At 36.4% G+C, this 19,225-nt stretch overlaps 1 protein-coding gene across 1 annotated transcript; it reads left to right on the forward strand.

Moving 5' to 3' along the window:
- The first annotated feature begins 6,782 nt into the window (after window positions 1-6,782).
- LOC131064838 (uncharacterized) lies at window positions 6,783-15,090 on the forward strand. Its single transcript, XM_059216914.1, has 5 exons — window positions 6,783-6,848; window positions 10,468-10,589; window positions 10,895-11,648; window positions 14,063-14,698; window positions 14,866-15,090. Exons 1-5 carry the CDS (start codon window positions 6,783-6,785, stop codon window positions 15,088-15,090), a joined length of 1,803 nt encoding a protein of 600 aa, XP_059072897.1.
- The last annotated feature ends 4,135 nt before the right edge of the window (window positions 15,091-19,225 follow it).

Consider the following 19,225-nt stretch of genomic DNA (forward strand, 5'->3'; position numbering starts at 1 on the left):
CTTTATCGGGCATGAAGGAGGTATTAATTATAAAAAAATAAAATGTAAAGGAGATTAAAACCATTTTTATTTCTCACCCTTGACATAATTTTTATCGAGCATATTGGGAGGGAAAAAGATATTTCATTTTCTTCGAGCTTTTTTGGCATGAAGTGGTCGAAGCTTCTCTTGGAAACCAGAATGCATATCATAGGAGGTAATAAGCATGCCCTGCGTGACTCCTTGGGGGTTTTGATAATCCTGCCTGGTATTAGGGTGTGGGATTGAGACTACGTTGGTATATAAAAACAGGAAGGAAAAGAGAGGAGATATTATTTTTACAGATGGCTTTTGGAAAACGGCGGAGGGTAAGGGTTGCTTTGCATTTTTTTGCCATTATCAGCACTGTTATTTCACACTTCTGAGGGTCTTCGACTGGGTTACTTCTTTTCTCAGGTCATTCTATCTCCCAGATCTGTGATTTCCTCTTACAGTTATTTGGTTTATTAGATAGAAATGCGTATATGCGTATGTGGTTGTAAAGTACAGAAAGTCTGAAAATATTTCATGGAATTTTTATGGGTTAGAAACCCTCATGCATTGTTATGAACATAATGTTGTTACTTTAGTTCTTAGTAAATAATTTTTAGTTTGAAATTAGTCCATCAAATTTTGAAAGGGGTTTTAGGTAGCTGTAAATGAATTATGAAGGGAGGTATTCTTGCATGCATATTTGTTTATATACACAAATATGTATGTAAGGATGTCTGCAGGTCTAGAACTTAATATTATGCCCTTTAAAACATGTTTGAAAAGAGTAGAAAAGAATTAAAAACTCATACCTCTATTGGATGAGGGTTAAACGTGTATAAAAAGAAATTACAGGTCTATTCTCTGCAGAACTTTTATATTAAATAGATTGTTCACTATTTGGAATATTAAGGAAGGAAGGAATAAATGTTATTACTCTTATATATGTTGTAAGTAGAAGCATGACCTTGAGAGGGAAATTTATTTTGAGAAGGCAAGATATCTCTATTACGATAATCCTGATGTTATCTTCCTAAAACAAGGAAATTAAATCTTCATCTACCTTGATAGAACAACTGAAACTAAAAAGAAAACTGTGAATTAATTTTATAGACTCACTTGTAAATCGCAGTTAAACTACAGTTTGGAATAAATCTTACCTGCAGAATCTCTGCTCTTCATTAAATTTTAAGTCAATATAACACAAAGGATAAGGCCATTGTTAATTTATGACTAAAGTAAACTAGCCTTAAACCTTAGACACCTAGAATACTCATTCGGTCTGCAAAGGTGAGGATACAGGTACACGTATGTACCATACTCGAGCATATACTAGAAAGTACGTACCACTGTATTAATAACTGGTAATAATTTCCGTATATGCAAAGGTAATTGTACTCACTTGTCCGTGTATATGTATCTTGGCATACACTGGTAAGTATTTACTGACATAATGGTGCATATTTGTATCATTCCAAGGAAAAGAGTTCTTTTTTGAGTCAACCTAAAGAAGATTTTGACCTCTAACCAAGATTCCAAAACTTATTAAACTAAGAGGATAAGACAACACTTAGATAAACTTATTTTATTAAGATCAACCTCTTTAGAATTAGGGAATTTACCTATACCCTGGCCTAGGAAGGTAGTGGGTGGATGAGCATGATTGTACATGATGCAGTAGCATCATCATTGGGAGGTTACTCTCAAGATGTCGAACATCAGAGACATGTCTGATAGGTTAAAATGCATACTTAAGTATTGTACATACAATAGACGGTTCCCTATACCCCCTAACTTCCCAAACTAGGGATTTAGTGTTTTCAATGTAAAACATTGCAGTCTTAATGTCTTAAGGGAGTAAGAAATTAAATTTACCATTAGAATATTAAAAAATGTGTCCACTAAAAGCTAATACAAGATGTCGGGCTTAGTTTCCTCTTTTGGAGTTGAGTTGAACTCCTTAACCCAGACTTATTGCCGAGAAGGGTGAGATCATTGATAGTGCAAAAATTCGTGCTTGGAGTGTAAAACCTTGGCCAAGGTGGTGTTGTGTAATGCATGCACTAGTCTGATCCGTAGCACTAGATACGCCCTTAGTCAAAGCATCATACTAGTAGGGAGTTACCCTCAGCATATGATCGACTAAGAATGTAGGTCCTAACACCAAGTATCAGATGGCATTGAGTTCTCATTTTGCTTTACCTCCCTGCGAAGGGTTGGGCCAGTCCAAAAGGATATGGCATGGGGGACTAGATAGTTTGTGGTTGGGCAAAAAAGTGCCCTAATGATACTTCCCCTCCTCACCAGTATCATGACGGAGTTGGAAGTTTAGAATTTAGCATCTGTTGAAAAGTACTCTCTAAACCCTATCTCTCTTTCATTTCATGCAGGTTAATTATTTCTTAAATATTACATGTATACTTAATTTTTAGTTCAATGTACTTAATCTTTCAGTTTTTGTTATTCATGTTCCTATTTTAAATTTTTTTTTTTAAATAATCATCTTGCTATATTTAGGTTAACGACTATTTTTGCAATGGTTAGATTATTTGAATGGTTATCTCTTTCAAAAAAATTAGCATGTTACACTTCCCAACAGAGTTGCCAAAAATCTATTGGTTAACAGATTTGCCTTTTTTTATATATATATATATTTTTAAAATGATGAATCGTGCATACCCTTCATGAAAAAGAGAATAAACCAATAGTTGGGTGAACTGAGTTTAGGTTTACCCTCTACATAAGAGTGCAAATCCTCATAAGATGTTCAAAAAAATTGTATGTCGATAACTTAGAAACAAACACACTTTTCAATAGAAAGTGAGAAAGGCTTTCACATTCATTTGTCAACACAAAAGAACGCTATAAGATGATTATCAACAAATGTAAAGCTCACAGACTTTATTCCTGCACATATCCATTCAATATAAAACTTATTCCACCCAAAATACTCAATGTAGCATAAATGTTGATCAATTCTCACTCATGCCTCATAGGACAAGGGGGATCAATCATTTAAGCAACAATGAAGCACCTTTTTTTAAAACAAAAAGAAAATCAATGAATTCACAAACTAAGAAAGAACTGGTAATGAAATAAAGTATTCCGCACATAAGCATACATCTCAACAGAGATTGCTATATCTCTCAAACACACAGATTTGAAGATCGTATCAAAATATCATTACATTCATATACCAGAAATATCTACAGTAAAAATCAAAAGAAAATTAAGTCTATTCCTTCAATCAAAGTTTTTTGGACCTTTAAAAAGACTTCTAGAACCATATAAATAGCCGCCAAGCTATGATATTCTATTACAAATAAAACCAGAGTCAAATGATTAACTCTACCTGAGAGTTAAAGAAGTTTTTTGTTTTTTTTAAACTGAAAAAGCAATAACTAAACTAGAAAAGTGGCATAGGCCACAAGAAACACATGCACGATCAGACTCCTACAGATGACATGGCTTAAAACCTAATTGTCTTGCGATGTGTGAGTGCTTCAAATGTTCTGCCATTCCAAGTGAATTGAAGAGAAGTTCAGAATGAGCTAGTAATGTGGGAGGCCTATATGTAGAATTCCTGCTTCCATACCTCTTTCCTTTTGCTTACCTGTAGGACCTTACCCTTATGCATTTCAATATGATCGAAGAAGACAACGAACATAGATTTGATTCTTGCAATCTTTGAGAAATCTTCAATTATCAAGGACTTTGCTTCTTGAATTTGTTGTACTCGATCTTTGAAAACTTGGATCATATCTGATGAATCCTCAAGCGTTTTCTTATCCTCTTTTAGAAGCTGAATATTTATGAATTTCATGTATTTTTGCATAGTGTTAGTCAATTCTTTCAATTCTTTTAGAAGCTTGATGGATTCCTCATGTCCTTGCTCAATAATTGATTTTCTCCACTCAATATTCTCACTGGAAATGAAGAGTACATTATCATCAAGGTCGTGCACTTTCTTTTCAGCTAGGAAGTTCATCACTCCATATCTTTGAGTATCTCTCATCTGCTTCAATACTGCCAGCCATTTACTCTTCTCTTTCTCCCAAGCAACTATTTTTGTTTCTAACTCTTTCCCCATAGACTCTATGTTCTCAAACACCTTGACCAAATAAAAAATATAGCTAGTTCCCTGTTGTGTGATTGATTCAAGCCATTCACTAAAGACATTTGTAATCATCCGACTCCTTTGAGCCTGATCAAGTAACCTCTGGTTCATGGGCAATTTTGGATCAAACGACAAATAAACTTGGGAAAGCGGCTAGGGATTTGGATTCTGAATAGCATTTATTTATTGAGCCATTTGCATTATAATCTGCTTCATCTTAGTTTTGTCTTTTTCATCCTTCTAAGCCCTATTTAGGATCCTTTTGGTTGAAGTCTCCAAATGTTTAGCATCAGCAGCCCAGGAAGTTGCCCCTAGATCAATCCTTTCAATGATGAAATCTTTCTCAGTGATATTCTCAACCTCCTTATTTGTTGGGGGTCTAGCTACTTCTGCAACCTAATGTCATGTTTGCTCATCCACATCGATCATGGTTTCTGATTTAAGTCTCTTGGACTTTGATGTTTTTACCAGACACTTGTTGACCATATCCTCCATTGGGATTGAAATAGGAATTGCATTCCTCTTCTTAGTAAGTGAAGAACTCAACCACTTAGGAGTGGTGGATGTTTCCCTTGGTAATGATGATTTTTGGTTAATGGTGATAATGGCCATGGTATTCCCAGAATCCTAAGGTTGTTGGATTTCCTTTCCTTTATCTGCAGCATCTATGATGGGTTGATCTTGCATATCAGTATCTATTACTCTTTGAGTTTCTTCCTCAGGATCCAAGTCTACTACTAGTGAACTTGCAAGGGTTTTCTTATTTTTTTTCCTACTAAGTGATCTGGTAACACGAGCAGAGGCGGAACCCAAAGAAGACTCTCCTAAATTTGTAATCTTGGCCTTCTTCGTTCTTTGTTTCTCATCACCTACAATATCAACAGTAATGTTAGAAGAAGGAAGAGATGTTTGGGAATTTGCACAAGTTCGACCAACTCTCTTATCTTTAGGTGCAGGTATAGGCCTTTGTCTAAAACATTGATCTTTCAACCATTTTTTTGTTCTTCTGATCACATTAAAAGTTCTGGCCTGAATGCTATCGTCCCCTTTCCTATTCCAATCAATTTATAGGATAGGTTGTCCTTGTATCCTTTCATCAAACTCAGGATCAACTACTTCCTCATCTCCATCTTCTTGCACCCCAGAAACATTCATGGACAAGCCCATTGTTACAATTTGTTGAACCGTGAACCTTGACCACAACCTTCTTCTAACTTCAAACTCATCAGCATAGTTCTCCCAATAATCCTCCAACTGAGGTTCATGTCGGAAACTGTTATCAACATCTAAATTCTCCATAGAAAATCCTCGACTATCAAATTTATATCTGGAAACATACAACTGCAAACTAAACTTCTTCAGTTCAAGTTCAAGGTTCAAGGCATCTAAAATTGATGCACAACTATAGTATCCAAGTTCTACAGGAAATACCACCCCAGACTTCCCTCCACTTTTCTTGTCAATATATGCTAGCTATGGACTAACTTCAATTAAAAAATAGCTATCCAAAACAAACCTGGGTAACCTAAAAGGTTCACCCTAAAAGCTGCCAAAAATAATATAAGTGAACTAAGAGAATTGGATAAATTAACTACCATAAATGCCAATAATTTCCATGGCTTCCGTTGAAAACCTCTTATTTGTGTTTCCCTGCAATTCATAAACCAATCTTCCTGCAAAAATGTCATTCCATCTCATGAAATTCTCTGCATATCTTCGTTCCTGCAAGTGAGGGTAATATTCATATAACCTTATTCCATCAATCCAGTATTCATGGTACAAGCCATTCTAATCCCGAAATATTCTCTTTTCCCATTGCCACATTCACTTCATGAGGCATGTGTCAATTCTACATAGAACTTTGGATTTTAAGAATTCAAACTTTGAACCTTGAACTAAGAACCAAGAGGTTCAAAGGTTCAAGTTCAATATTGAGAAATAACACAGAGCAACACATAACACCAACTACACGACAAAACAAATAACAATTAATGAGCAAAGATAGAACCGACTTTGAACCTTGAACCTTGAACCAAAAAGGTTCAAAAGTTCAAGTTCAATACAAATTACAACAAAGCGCTCGCTTTACCATAAAACAAAGCCATGAAGAAAATTCTTCAAAGCGCGTTTTAAACTTTGAACTTTGAACTTTGAAAAGGTTCAATGAGTCGGGTTCAAAGAGAGGAAATATATGACCAAAAGAGAAAATGAACACCAAAAGATGACCTCCAAGTTTGAATTTTTTAATGAAAGTAGTTAGGGCTAACACAAACAAAAGAGGAAAAAATTTTGCCTTACAAGAAAATGGTAGATGATTTCAAACAATACTTCACGAAGATAATCTTTAAGCGGATACCAAGAGAAAACAATCGAGTTGCAGATGCCATGGCTACCATTGCTTCACTAATTGATCTACCGCAAAATGAAACTTGCTATGAGTTCTTGGTGGACAACCTTTTGGTCCCCTTATATGAGATCACTATTTCTGAGAGGATATGTGTCATTGGTCCTGATTCCCCTTGGTACAATCCCATTTTTACATACCTCCGCAATAGTACCCTTCCTTCTGACCTATCCAACAAACAACGTCATACTTTCATTGGCCTATCTTCTCGATATGTCATTTTAGCCGATACCCTTTACAGTAGAGGTCTATATGGAACTCTTCTTAGATGTTAAGAAAGGGGCGAAGCTCATATTGCTTTACGAGAGGTTCATGAAGGTATATGCGATGCCCACTCTAGTGGTCCGACCTTAGCCAAGAAACTCATCAGGACTAGATACTATTGGCCTAGTATGGAAAAAGATTCATACTAGTTTGTCAAGAAGTGTAAGAAATGTGAAATTCATGGAGACCTTATTCATGCGGCAACTCAAGAACTTCAGTCAATTACGACTCCTTGTCCCTTTTGCTAGTGGGGACTTGATTGTGTAGGAGGATTTTGTTTTTTGAGGAACTATTCTTGGAGAATTTGAGGTAGCTAAGCTTGAGAAAATGTTCATCTAAATGGACACCTCAAGGATTGACCTAAAGAATCTACATAGGCCTTATCCTTGAACCAATTGATTAAACAATTGTAACAATAGAAAAATGAAAATAATAATGATAAATAAAATCACCTATACAACTATGACCAATTTTAATAAAAACCCATTCATTGATGTCCATTGAAAATAGAAAATGTTATGTTATTTTAAAAAGAATTCTTATGTAATTATTTTACAAAAATAGATCAAGGAAAAATATGAATACACTATTGGAAATAAGTCACACTTGAACTAATTATGGGCTAGTAGCTTAGTTGGTAGAGCACTCTAGCTAAAATGGAAGGTCTTAGATTTGAGTCATAGCTAGTCCATATGAGTTGTAGCTCAACATGTGGCATTGGAGACAAGCTAGGAGCCCCAATAACTTGCCATGTGGCTTAAGAGGGTGTGTTGGAAATAAACCACACTTAAACTAATGATGAGATGACCTAATAAGAGATAATAACTCAATTGGTAGAGCACTCCAACAGTGAATATGAGGTCTTATGTTCAATTCCTGACCAATCCATATGAGTTGTAGCTCAACATGCAGTTCATAAACTTTAATAAATAGTTTATATAACATCAAAGAAGTAACTAAACATGCACTATCATGCATTATTCACTTTGATTAAACATTGGTAGATAAAAGGTGAAAAAAATCTTATTCACTTTTATCGAAACTTAAATTAAATGTAAAATATAATTAAGGATAATTGTCTAAACATAAAATTGTGCATGACACACAACATGTTGACAAACGACATTACAAAATTTCATGGTAGATCTATGTATGAGTTGTTGGTTGAACTAAAGGAATTCCCCCTATAATATTATCATATCCCTTGATCCATTCTCTCATCCTTAAAGGGTGTTAGTGTAGACACAATCATCCTACTAGATATCATAGTAGATCTCACTCCTATAGTCCTAGTGACTCTTACCTCTAATTTCCTAGAATAATATGGCTCATGGCTCATGGTCTCACCCATTCAAGCTATTTTTTCTTCCTTTTAAGGGCAAGAAAGTGCTCCCATCTAGCCTAAATTTGGTAAGTTCCCCCACCTAGAGTTTTCCATTTCTCCAATCCATGCTTTTTCCCCCTTAAATAACCCTCCTAAAGAAGAAGTTGTGCTTATTATCTAGGATCCAATTGATGATTTTATCCTTGATGATGTTTGAGTCAATTCTGATGATAAGGAAAGTTTATTAGGCTTGGACTTGCTTATGTATTTTTATTTTTGTTATGAAATTGGCCCCACTAGACTTTATGGATGTATTTATCTACTATTGTTTTTTTGTGAATATTGTCCTATTGTCTTTTACTAAAAAAAATTAAATAGGAAATATATATTTTGAAGCCTCAAGCTCTTCCATAAGATCAAACACCCACACTTAAGGAGAAATTAAACACCCACACATAAGGAGCAATCAAACACAAGATGGCATGAATGACCTTCTACCCAAAAAAGAAAGAAACAATGATAGAAAAGCTTACTAGAAGCTTCCCAAGCACTTTGCCACCAATATTTATTGTTGAAGAAAACATATTGAATATATAATGTGAGCCCAAACATTTAATTCTCTTACAATATTATATGCCTTCCAAAAGAGAATTCATGTGAGTTGTGAAAAATTCCAAACACAAAAGATACAAATTTAATATGTGCATTTGTACATAATCTCATATAATAGTTGTGACAAGACAATTTACACAACTTTAACCCCTCTCTTATATAAGACGTTGAAAAATATTAATTAGTTATCCAGTAATCCTAATTAAATATATGCTCACTAATATATAATTTTACCTAATTAAATACTTGAACACTTATATATACAACCTCCCTACAAAAACATCATCCAATTAGGTTGGGGTTTCATGCAAGGGGCTTTAGCATCTATTTAGAAAAAGTAGGTGGTCTCATGAAGGTAAAAAACAAAATGATAGAGGATTAATTAAAGGCTTTTCTTGAATAATAGCAACCCTTGTCTTCTAGTTTGAAGCTTTAAGCAAGTGCATAGGATGGGGCCTAGAAATTATGCCACCAACTTAGATAAAAAAAAAGTTCTTGAATAATAGCAACCCTTGTCTTTTAAATACTTATCAATCATAAAAAAAGTTCTTAAATTTATACCAATTAACTTTTTATTTATTTATTCTATAAAAAATGAAGATACAAAATAATAAAATTGGCAAAACCACTGGCTTTCATAAATTCAAAAACTTTAATTTTTAAACTTAAAATACAAGACAGAATTCATAAGACCACTCACTTCAAAATACTGGTAGAAAATCTCACCGAGGAAGCCCCTCCATGATGCCCGATCCTTAAAAACAATATACAAGGTGTCCAGGTTAGGAGCCGGTTGTGACCTAGGCGTTTGGATAATGTGATGCATGTTACAAAGCTGAAGAATCTTTTGGCGGGCGCAAATCTAAATGAAAATTCTTTACTGGACCACTTTATTGTCAGGCTACCGTAATATTCTTTTGTGAGCATATTTATAACATTAGTGGAAACAGAAAGGCGGTCAAGAGGCCTGTAAAATTTCTGGAAGTAAAAAGGTTATAGTTAATGACTCGCTTGATCTTTTTGATAACACCACAGAAAATGCTGAGTTCTGTACAATTTCTGTGTAGAATAGACAACTATTGATCCGGTGAATTTTGAATATCAACATAAGGTGCACCGCAGGATAGAATTTCAAATCCTTCCTCTCAGAAAATTTTGGGTTCATCAGTTAGAAAAGCTGCAGGCACAATATGTCCCACTCTAGGCCTTGCTCTTCAGTGGAGCCCTCGCTCAGTTTCGATGTTAACAAGACGTCTGACGTTTTCTTGAGCTTTCGCGGCCCAGACACCCGCCAAGGGTTTGTGAGAAGACTGTACAGTGCTCTTGATCGTGAAGGCATTAGCACATTCTTAGACGAAGAAAGCTTAGAGAAGGGCGACCATATCCCTTCTTGTTTGGAAAGAGGAATCCAGGAAAGTAGGATCTGCATTCCTATTTTCTCCAAAAGATTTCCGAAGTCAAAATGGTGCTTGCAAGAGGTGTTGCTTATGGTTAAATATGGGCTTAAAATCTGTCCCCTGTTTTATGACTTTTTACCTTAGGATCTTAGGTGCTGGAATGGAAGTGAATATGCAGAGTACTTCAAGCAGCATGAAAGCCAGCAAAGATTATCCTCCTAGTTAATCCTTGAATACAAAAGTGCATTAAAGAATGTTTCCGATCTAAATGGTTGGTGTTCCAATCAATTAAACAACGGGTAAGTCTCCATCTCACTGTGTTTTTTGTTTTCTAATGTAGGCTTTCATTGTTGAATTTTTCATGCATCAAAGATTATCCTCCGAGTTAATCCTTGAAAACAAAAGTGCATTAAAGAATGTTTCGGATCTACACGGTTGGTGGTCCAATCAATTAAACAACAGGTAAGTCTCCATCTCACTGTGTTTTTTGTTTTCTAATGTAGGCTTTCATTGTTGAGTTTTTCATGCATCAATTAGGTCTATTTCTTGCTGGAGTGTTCTACCAATAGAACAACTAACCTCTATACGATCAGCCTGGGCCAAGTATGGCTCGTTATCAATAGCCTTCCTTAAATCATCACCTTTGATGCTTGGGACATATCATGTTGAGCTTTTGACGGACCAGCTACAACTTGAATTTTGGACTTCGTGATTTCCTTCCAACATTTATAACTGCCATATATTAATAGCAATTCACACTTTTTCAGGGATGATGATTTGCTGATTCAACGTGTTGTGGCCGATGTTAAAAAAAGCTTACATTCAAACAAAATGTATCTGGATGTTTCAGAATGCTTTGGTTTGGACGGGTCCGTGAAAAATCTCAAGAGATTATTAAATGCAGTGGGTCATCAGAAGAAGATGGTGAAAGTGGGTTTACATGGCATGGGTGGGATTGGTAAAACCACGCTGGCAAAGGTTGTTTGCAAAGAACTACCATTCTCACAGTTCCAAGCGTTCTGTTTTGTTCCAAGCGTGGGAGAAAGATGTCAAGAGGCGAATGGGCTTGTAAAGCTGCAGAGCCACATGCTCAAATGTATCTCACAGTTCAGAAGTGAAGTAGATCATGCTGATCAAGGCAAGGGTCTGCTACGAGACTGGCTCAGGGGTAAGAGGGTTCTGCTTCTCCTCGATGACATTGAAAGTGTTGAGCAGCTCGAAGCTCTCGCGGGAAATTACAAGGAATTCGGGGCAGGCAGCTGTGTGATCATTACATCACGCGATGAACAAATCCTAAAAGTGGCTAACGTTGATGTAGTCTACGAGGTACAAAGACTTCCTCACAATTATGCCATGCAGTTGTTTAATTTGCACGCATTTCCCAATTCCTGCTGTCCAGATCAAGAGCTGCAAACTCTGAGCAGTGATATAGTCAGTGCCTGTGAAGGCCTTCCTCTTGCCCTTCAACTTCTTGGGAAAAGCCTGTTTGGTGAAGGGGATAGAGATGTATGGAAAGAAATGGTAGGAAAGTTAAGGTGTGAACCTAATCTCCAAAAGAAACTTAAGAGTCTCCTACGATAGTCTTGATTCTTCAGAAAAGGAATTGTTTCAAAATATTGCTTGTTTTTTTACATGGAAGAAGAAAGAAATTGACATGATATTTTGGGAAGGGTCGATTGAGATTCAGAGTCCTCACGCATCTCTTAGAAGTCTCTTGCACAAGTCCTTGGTAAGCTTGGGCTCTACCAACGAGTTCCTGATGCATCGCTGCCTCCGGGATTTGGGAAGAAGTATATCAAATGAAATATCTAGAGAGCCTCGTCAACGCACAAGAGTTGTTTGGTGAGAGCGATGCGCGCCATGTTTTACGGCGACCCAGCGTATGGATTTCTTTGTAAACCTTATTATTTTTTTGAAATGTTTCACTAGCCTATTTTCTCGTTCAGTCGCAGATAGTAATTAGAATAGGGAACTGAAGAATATTTGTGTGTTACACTGGAGTCCCAGAAAAAGGCCAAGCTTGTGCGTTATTTTTGGTATGAGCCCAAGGAGCCGATGACATTGAAGGCAGAGATGTTCAAGTCAATGTACGACTTGCAATTGCTTTGGCTTGCAAATATTGCCATTGAAGGGCACTTTTCTGAGAAATTCTCCTTTAAGGATTTGAGATGGCTAAGCTTGAGAAAATATTCATCAAAACGGCTACCTCAAGCAATGAACTTGCGGAAGAAAATCCAACTGTTAGTAGTACATGTTTTTTTTGTCTTTGAATTCTGTAATGAATCAGAGACTTGGTATATGTTGGAGTAATGTTAACTCCAACTAATACTGACTTAGCACATGCAACTTTCTGTTTGACTGGTTATTGTTCAGTTCTACCCGTTATTTATGAAACAATGCACATGCAAGCTATTTGTAATAAGCTAACCTAAGAGAACTATTGTTAACGCATATGCTTCCTCAGATCTGCCTTCATTTCTTCAGATCTGTTTTTGTTTCTTTAGTAATTTCTTCCTTGAAAGCGGTGGTTAACTTTGTATAAATCATATTTACAGATTGTAAATTAGACACAATGAATTAATAGTTATTTTTTTTCTCTGTTTTCTAGAAGTTTTGTTTCTTACTTCCTAGCTTGATCTGTATTCTGCTATGCAGAAAATTTAACATGGTATCAGAGCCTTGAGAGCTAGGAAGAAGGACAAATTATTTGTAGACAAATTTCTGAAAAATGAAAGCTGGTGTAAACCTTTGTTTCTAGAGCATGCTCCTTGCTTCCTTTGTTCATGCTCTTTTTGCATGGGCCTTGCCTTCATCTTCTCCTTTGTGACACATCATTTCAGTTGACCTGTCATGCCTCTCCTTTGTCATATTATGAGGGATTTTTTTTCTGCTGTTAGTGCTAATGTTTCTTGGATTTGTTTCAAGTTTGATCAGTTCACTATTGGCACCTGTATTTTCAACTAGCAACTTAATCTTGCATGGTTGAGTAGTGTCATTGGGGTCACTAGTGCAGATTCATGTGCCACGTGCATCTTCGAATGTTAGATGTTTTGCCTTTGTTTGCCATCTGATTATTGTTCGAGTAGTGTCATTGAGGGCACTGATGCAGATTCTTGATCTTGATCATCATCTTGGCTTTTGAAGAGATTCTTCATTCAGCACTATGGCAGTTATCATTTGACAGTTGTCCACACTTTTCTTGAATCTCAAAGGATTTTCTTTTGCACTTCCTATAATTGCATCTTTGCAATTTTGAGGGGAGGTTTGTTCCCACTGGGTTTTCTCTCTTTCCTCTTTCTTTTCTTTTCCTTTTCTCCTTAGTTGGAATTAAGGGGGGGTGTTGGAGTAATGTTAACTCCAACTAATACTGACTTAGCACATGCAACTTTCTGTTTGACTGTTCATTGTTCAGTTCTACCCATTATTTATGAAACAATGCTCATGCAAGCTATTTGTAATAAGCTAACCTAAGAGAACTATTGCTAACGCATATGCTTCCTCAGATCTGCCTTCATTTCTTCAGATCTGTCTTCATTTCCTTCGTAATTTCTTCCTTGAAAGTGGTGGTTAACTTTGTATAAATCATGCATTCCACAAATCGTAAATTAGACACAATGAATTAATAAAAAAAAAATTTCTCTGTTTTCTAGAAATTTTGTTTCTTACTTCCTAGCTAGGTCTGTCTATAATTACCGCTAGCTTTGGGAATTTGACTCGGCTAGAAAAGCTAGAGATTCACCACAATGATAAGCTTACCGAGCTACCCGATAGCTTTGGCGGCCTGAAATCTTTAGCTCATCTGGATGTCAGCTATTGCCATTCACTGAGCAGTCTCCCTAATACCATGGGAAGCTTAATCAGCCTAGTCCGTCTCGAAATGGAAGATTGTGGTTTCTTCTCTGCCTCAAAACTTGTGCAATCTTGCAAATCTTCAGGAGCTGAACCTTTCACAATGTCAACATCTGTCTAAGCTTCCCGCTAATTTTGGGAATTTGACACGGCTAGAAAGGCTAGAAATTCTCCACATTCCTGGGCTTACAGAGCTACCCGACAGCTTTGACGACCTGAAAGCTTTGGCTTATTTGGATGCCAGCTATTGCGGACTAACAGACAACAGACTACCAGCCACAATATCCGAATTGTGTTCACTGAAAATCATACATCTTGAAGGTAACAGAATCCGCCGTCTTCCTAGCGGCTTGGAAAAGTTAGGACAACTTGAAGAGCTGCATGTGGACGAATGCAGTGAGCTTGTCGTACTGTCGGCGCTTCCATCACCATTGCAACTGCTCTACGCCTGCAACTGTTTCGGTTTGGAGACAATCTGCTGCCTTCCAGCATTGCCAAGCCTGATGACATTAGACGTTAGCAAGTCCTGCCACCTCACTCACTTGCATGGCCTGGTATCATTGAAGCAATTAACCACGCTCAATCTTGTGGGCTGCAGTGGTATCTTCTCTTGTGGGGTTCTCGAAAGCTGCTTGACTGGTCTCACAGCTCTCGAGTGCGTTTTTGTTGGCGGGCCTGGTGTGTCATCATCTCAATTACAATTTTTTTACGATTCCTTCAAGGTACCTATGGTTTTCTGGTTATATTTTTGGTTTTGTTTTCAATGTGGGACATAATGTTCAGGCTCTACAAACTATTGTAGATGTAACAGAGGTCGACCGACCAACTTGTGCATCTAAAATCTAGGAACTAACGTAGACTTACATGTGGGCACTTTTTGTTTTGTCAGGACTTCTCTTTCCACCAAAATTGTTTGCTAGCTGATCTAAATGCCCCTATAAATTGGCTACAAGGGGAGGCATGTGGACAAGACGGTTATAGCATTGATTATTGCACGGAGAAGAATAAAGTTAAGAGTTTTGCTGTTTATATTGTTTGTTTAGTCTCCTCTGGCCAAGTCCAAATGCGTGAGGATTGTGGGGTAAACCCAGGTATTAACAGGTGTAAAGATTAGAAAGAGCAGAGAAAACAATAACAGAAACAAAAAAGCAATAAGAAGAGACAACACACGATTTATCGTGGTTCGGCAAATATGCCTACATCCACACTCAAAGCAGGGAATAACTTCTATTAATCAACTTCCAATACCAATACATACATGACTACACTCAGTCATTTATACAATCACATTCAGATGTGAAATGAATAGTTTGGGGAAGTCGAATGGTCATGTGACCGTTGGGCTTCACATCCCAACAATCTCCCCCGTGAAGGCCAACTGGCACAGCCATGCACTAGCATCCCTGCTTCCATTTTCAAAATTAACATTAAAACTAGCCTTCTAGATTTTAGCTTCGCGAACTCTTGTTCACATGCGCTTCAAATCAGCCTTTTCCAAATCAAAGCAAAGTTAAAAACTCTATCAGGCACAAACTCACCCATTATGCCAAAAACCGAAACACCACTTTGTCCCAGTTTAAAATACATTTCTTCATCACCATCACCACAACTCCCCCATAACAGAATATCTACCGATTCACAATTACTGGATTCTAATATCCAAACATAAAACTTAGACCTTACAAGGAACAAAATAGTGGCATTATTTTCATCATCAAAAAACTCCATCAGATTGTTATCACGAGTTCGAGTTCTCTCACCCTCAGGTTGTTCATTATTGACGTTGGCACTATCAACCACATCCATCCAATCAAGGTGGTGAATGTCAATGCATTCTAGTCGAGATAAAACATCTCCTCCTCCATTAGAATAAGCATTAACAGATTCAATAACATTTTCATTCACTCCATGTGACGCCTGAAACCGCTTGGAGCGATGCCCATTGTCCTCTGCTCCTGTCAATGGTCGCTTTTGCTTCAAACCAGAAAACTAACTTTTATCATTTACTATGTCACCTAAATCCATAGGCTCATAGGCTTCTATGAAATTATCTGCACAAAGGTTGTCATTATTATGGGAGTGCCTGTTTATTTTCACCAAGGCCATGCCATCCGTAGAGCTCTCCGAAGCCAAAATTTCTCTGAGGCCTCCTTGCCCTGCTACCTCACTCCAATCTGCACCCTCCTCATCCTGGGAGTCAACAACAGATTCAGCTTGGGTCTCCAATGGCATACACTCTTCCTCCTGCAATCTCTTGAGTTCATCGTCTTCAACAACAACCACTTTTTCAACATCTTTCAGCTTAGAAATCCCAGTGTCTATACAGGGACTATCATGGCGTTCAACCTTCACCACACGAATGCCAACAACTTCCCAGCCATTAACGGTTTGGCCAATAAGTGCCAAGGCTGGCTCAAGAGAGAAAATAAGAATTCCAACATCCTTTTCTTTTGTCGGATTCTCCTCTTCAACTAAGTCCCCTTCTTTCTTCCAGCCATCCCACCAATGTACGTGACGTTTGAAGCATAGTTTTACATGTAAAACTGCCATAGAAGTTATAAGTTTTACCTTCTCCTTCTTCCTCCATCTCTGCTCAAGCCAACATGGCTCTAATACCAATTGTAAAGATTAGAAAGAGCAGAGAAAACAATAATAGAAATAGAAAAGCAATAAGAAGAGACAACACATGATTTATCATGGTTCGGCAAATATGCCTACATCCACACTCAAAGTAGGGAATAACTTCTATTAATCAACTTCCAATACCAATACATACATGACTGCACTCAGTCATTTATACAATCACATTCAGATGTGAAATGAATAGTTTGGGGAAGTCGAATGGTCATGTGACCGTTGGGCTTCACATCCCAACAACAGGTTAAGCTACACAATTGGGAGGGATGAAAGTTTACTTACATGTCCAGTGAACCACCAAAACTCAACCATAGATGGTGGTGATTACTTGGAACTGCATCTTGTACGAGCAGACACCATGCCAAACTTCGCTTGGTTGAAGGGAGGTAATAAAGTGAGGGTGAATGCAAGGTCTGATTATGAGAATTGGAAGGCATCTTTTAAATTTTTAATGTATGAAGAAACTATGCCCTCTCAAAAACAGAAGCCTCCCAAAATGATCACTTTTGTTATGTAAAACAAGGTGACAATATAGGTTCAAGTCCTATTTGCCATACAAATATTTATTCATTTTTCTCAAGTATTAATTACATCTATTATTTAATTGTTAATTGAAAATAAACAAATCTTAGATTTTGATTTAGATTAATAAATGTAGTTAAGGTGCACTTCGATGTCTTGATTAATAGTACATTAGGATTGAAGTGGGTGTATGGCTGTATATTTTTTTATTTTTTTCTATTTTTTATTCAATGTAAAGGAGTAATTTTTTTTATTTGTACTTGCTTTAATTTATGATTGTATAGGAGAAGTGATATTGTCATTGAGTATGTTCTAATAGAGGAAGAGCACCAATAGCTGTTATAGTTCTAACAATTGAACACTCCTTACACACCCATCTACCAATCACAAACTTTAAAGAAACCCCAAAAATCTAAAAGCTCATTAATAAATTTTACATGTACTATTACTTACCCATTTTTTAGCATTTTTTGACCATTATTGACCCATTTGTGCATCTTTATTGGTTCTCATAGCACACGATACTGGGGCATTTGTACATAAGTCTTGGCAATTTTAAGTACATGTTTATTGGGACATTTTTAAGAAGGTATCGGACTACATTTTGAAAAGTGTACTTTTTGACCCTTATGTGCATAACAGGTCCCAAGTGTGCATCTTTACAACCCATAAACCAAAACAATAGCTATAAGTAATTAAGTCGCATGCAGAGACAACAATATTTTTTTCCAAAATCCAATGTACTATTTAGAATTTATGGATGCACGAAGTTAGCTATATCGATTATTGGTACAAATCCCCTAGTTGTTATAGCATTTATTGATCTAATGTCTAATATTTTTAACAATATTGCATCAATAGTTGTCATTTTAAAGCTGCTAAAATTGATGATAAGTACCCATAATTGAATGAAATGTATTTATTATATCTAAAAAGCAACGCATCATGCAATAGCACATTAGTGCATAAATAAAATGTGATTTAGTGTACAACTACACGTCTCACTTTTTGGGGGGCTTTTATGGACACTTCGATAAAAAAGCATGTGGATGTGGCTTTGAAACCTTAGTTATAAGCAAGGGACTTGCCAAATAAGCTTCTATAAAATAATGGGAATGATTGGAAATTTTCACATAAGATTTTGAGAAGTGTTAAAAGTTAAGATGTTCAATTATATAAGATTTAGGATTGCAAATGATTTTTTCAACTTGATAGGAAACACCTCAAACCACCTTTAAAATAATGAATAAAGATCGTCTCAGTGACAATTTGCTTAGCTAATAGCATAAGTTTTTAATAAGGGTGGGAAAGTTTTTGTAATAAGAGCAGGTGATGTCAAGTGTTCCACTATAAGTTTTAAGTTTGGATTGCATAAATTAGATGGTTGATTTTGGTAAGGCTTTAAGGTTTAGTGTCTAGCTTTTTTACTTCTTTTTTTTTATGAATTAAGTTTATTAAATATGTTTTTAAGTTTTTAATTAATTTTAAATGTGAATGCAAAAGATTAAATATCCAAATTGTGTCAACTAAAAGTCATGCATCTTGAAGGCAACAGAATCTACCGTCTGCAAATGTTAAGGAAGGGTGGTTTGAGATTTCCGTGAGCAAGTCTTGCCACCTCACTACGAATATTTGCAACATTTAAGTAGGCTGCAAAAATATCTCTTGTGGAACCCTTGAAAGACAATTACTAATATGTTTTTATGATAGGTAAGCGACAAGCGTCAATCTGATGCACGTGAATTACTGACCAACTTACACATGCACAATTTTATTTCGTGGGGACCTCTCTTTTCTCCTGGCTAATCCAGAGGCGAGAAAATCACTTTGATTAGGTAGATGTTGCAATTTGCTTAGCTAAGGGCTTATGTTAGGCACAAAAAGTTTGAATTTTCTATTCAACACATTGGTTTTTGTATTGACTTAAGTTTTCACCTTAAAAGTAACCTTTAACTTGTTAGTCCATCATGAAAATATAAAACTATAGGAAACTCAAGCTTCAACCAATAAAACAACATGAAATAAAGAAAAATAAACTGATTATACCTTCATGACTTATGTCTCATTGTGTCCTAACCCCATTGTTCTTG

This window comes from Cryptomeria japonica, chromosome 2 (genome assembly GCF_030272615.1).
Source record: "Cryptomeria japonica chromosome 2, Sugi_1.0, whole genome shotgun sequence".
NCBI lineage: Eukaryota > Viridiplantae > Streptophyta > Pinopsida > Cupressales > Cupressaceae > Cryptomeria > Cryptomeria japonica.

Coding starts and splice junctions, on each gene's coding strand:
- LOC131064838 (XM_059216914.1), top strand. CDS start 6,783: ATGGAACTCTTCTTAGATGTTAAGAAAGGGGCGAAGCTCATATTGCTT. Junction 6,849..10,467: donor TTTACGAGAGGTTCATGAAG/GTATATGCGATG, acceptor TTTCTAATGTAG/GCTTTCATTGTTGAATTTTT. Junction 14,699..14,865: donor TTTTTTACGATTCCTTCAAG/GTACCTATGGTT, acceptor TTGTTTTGTCAG/GACTTCTCTTTCCACCAAAA.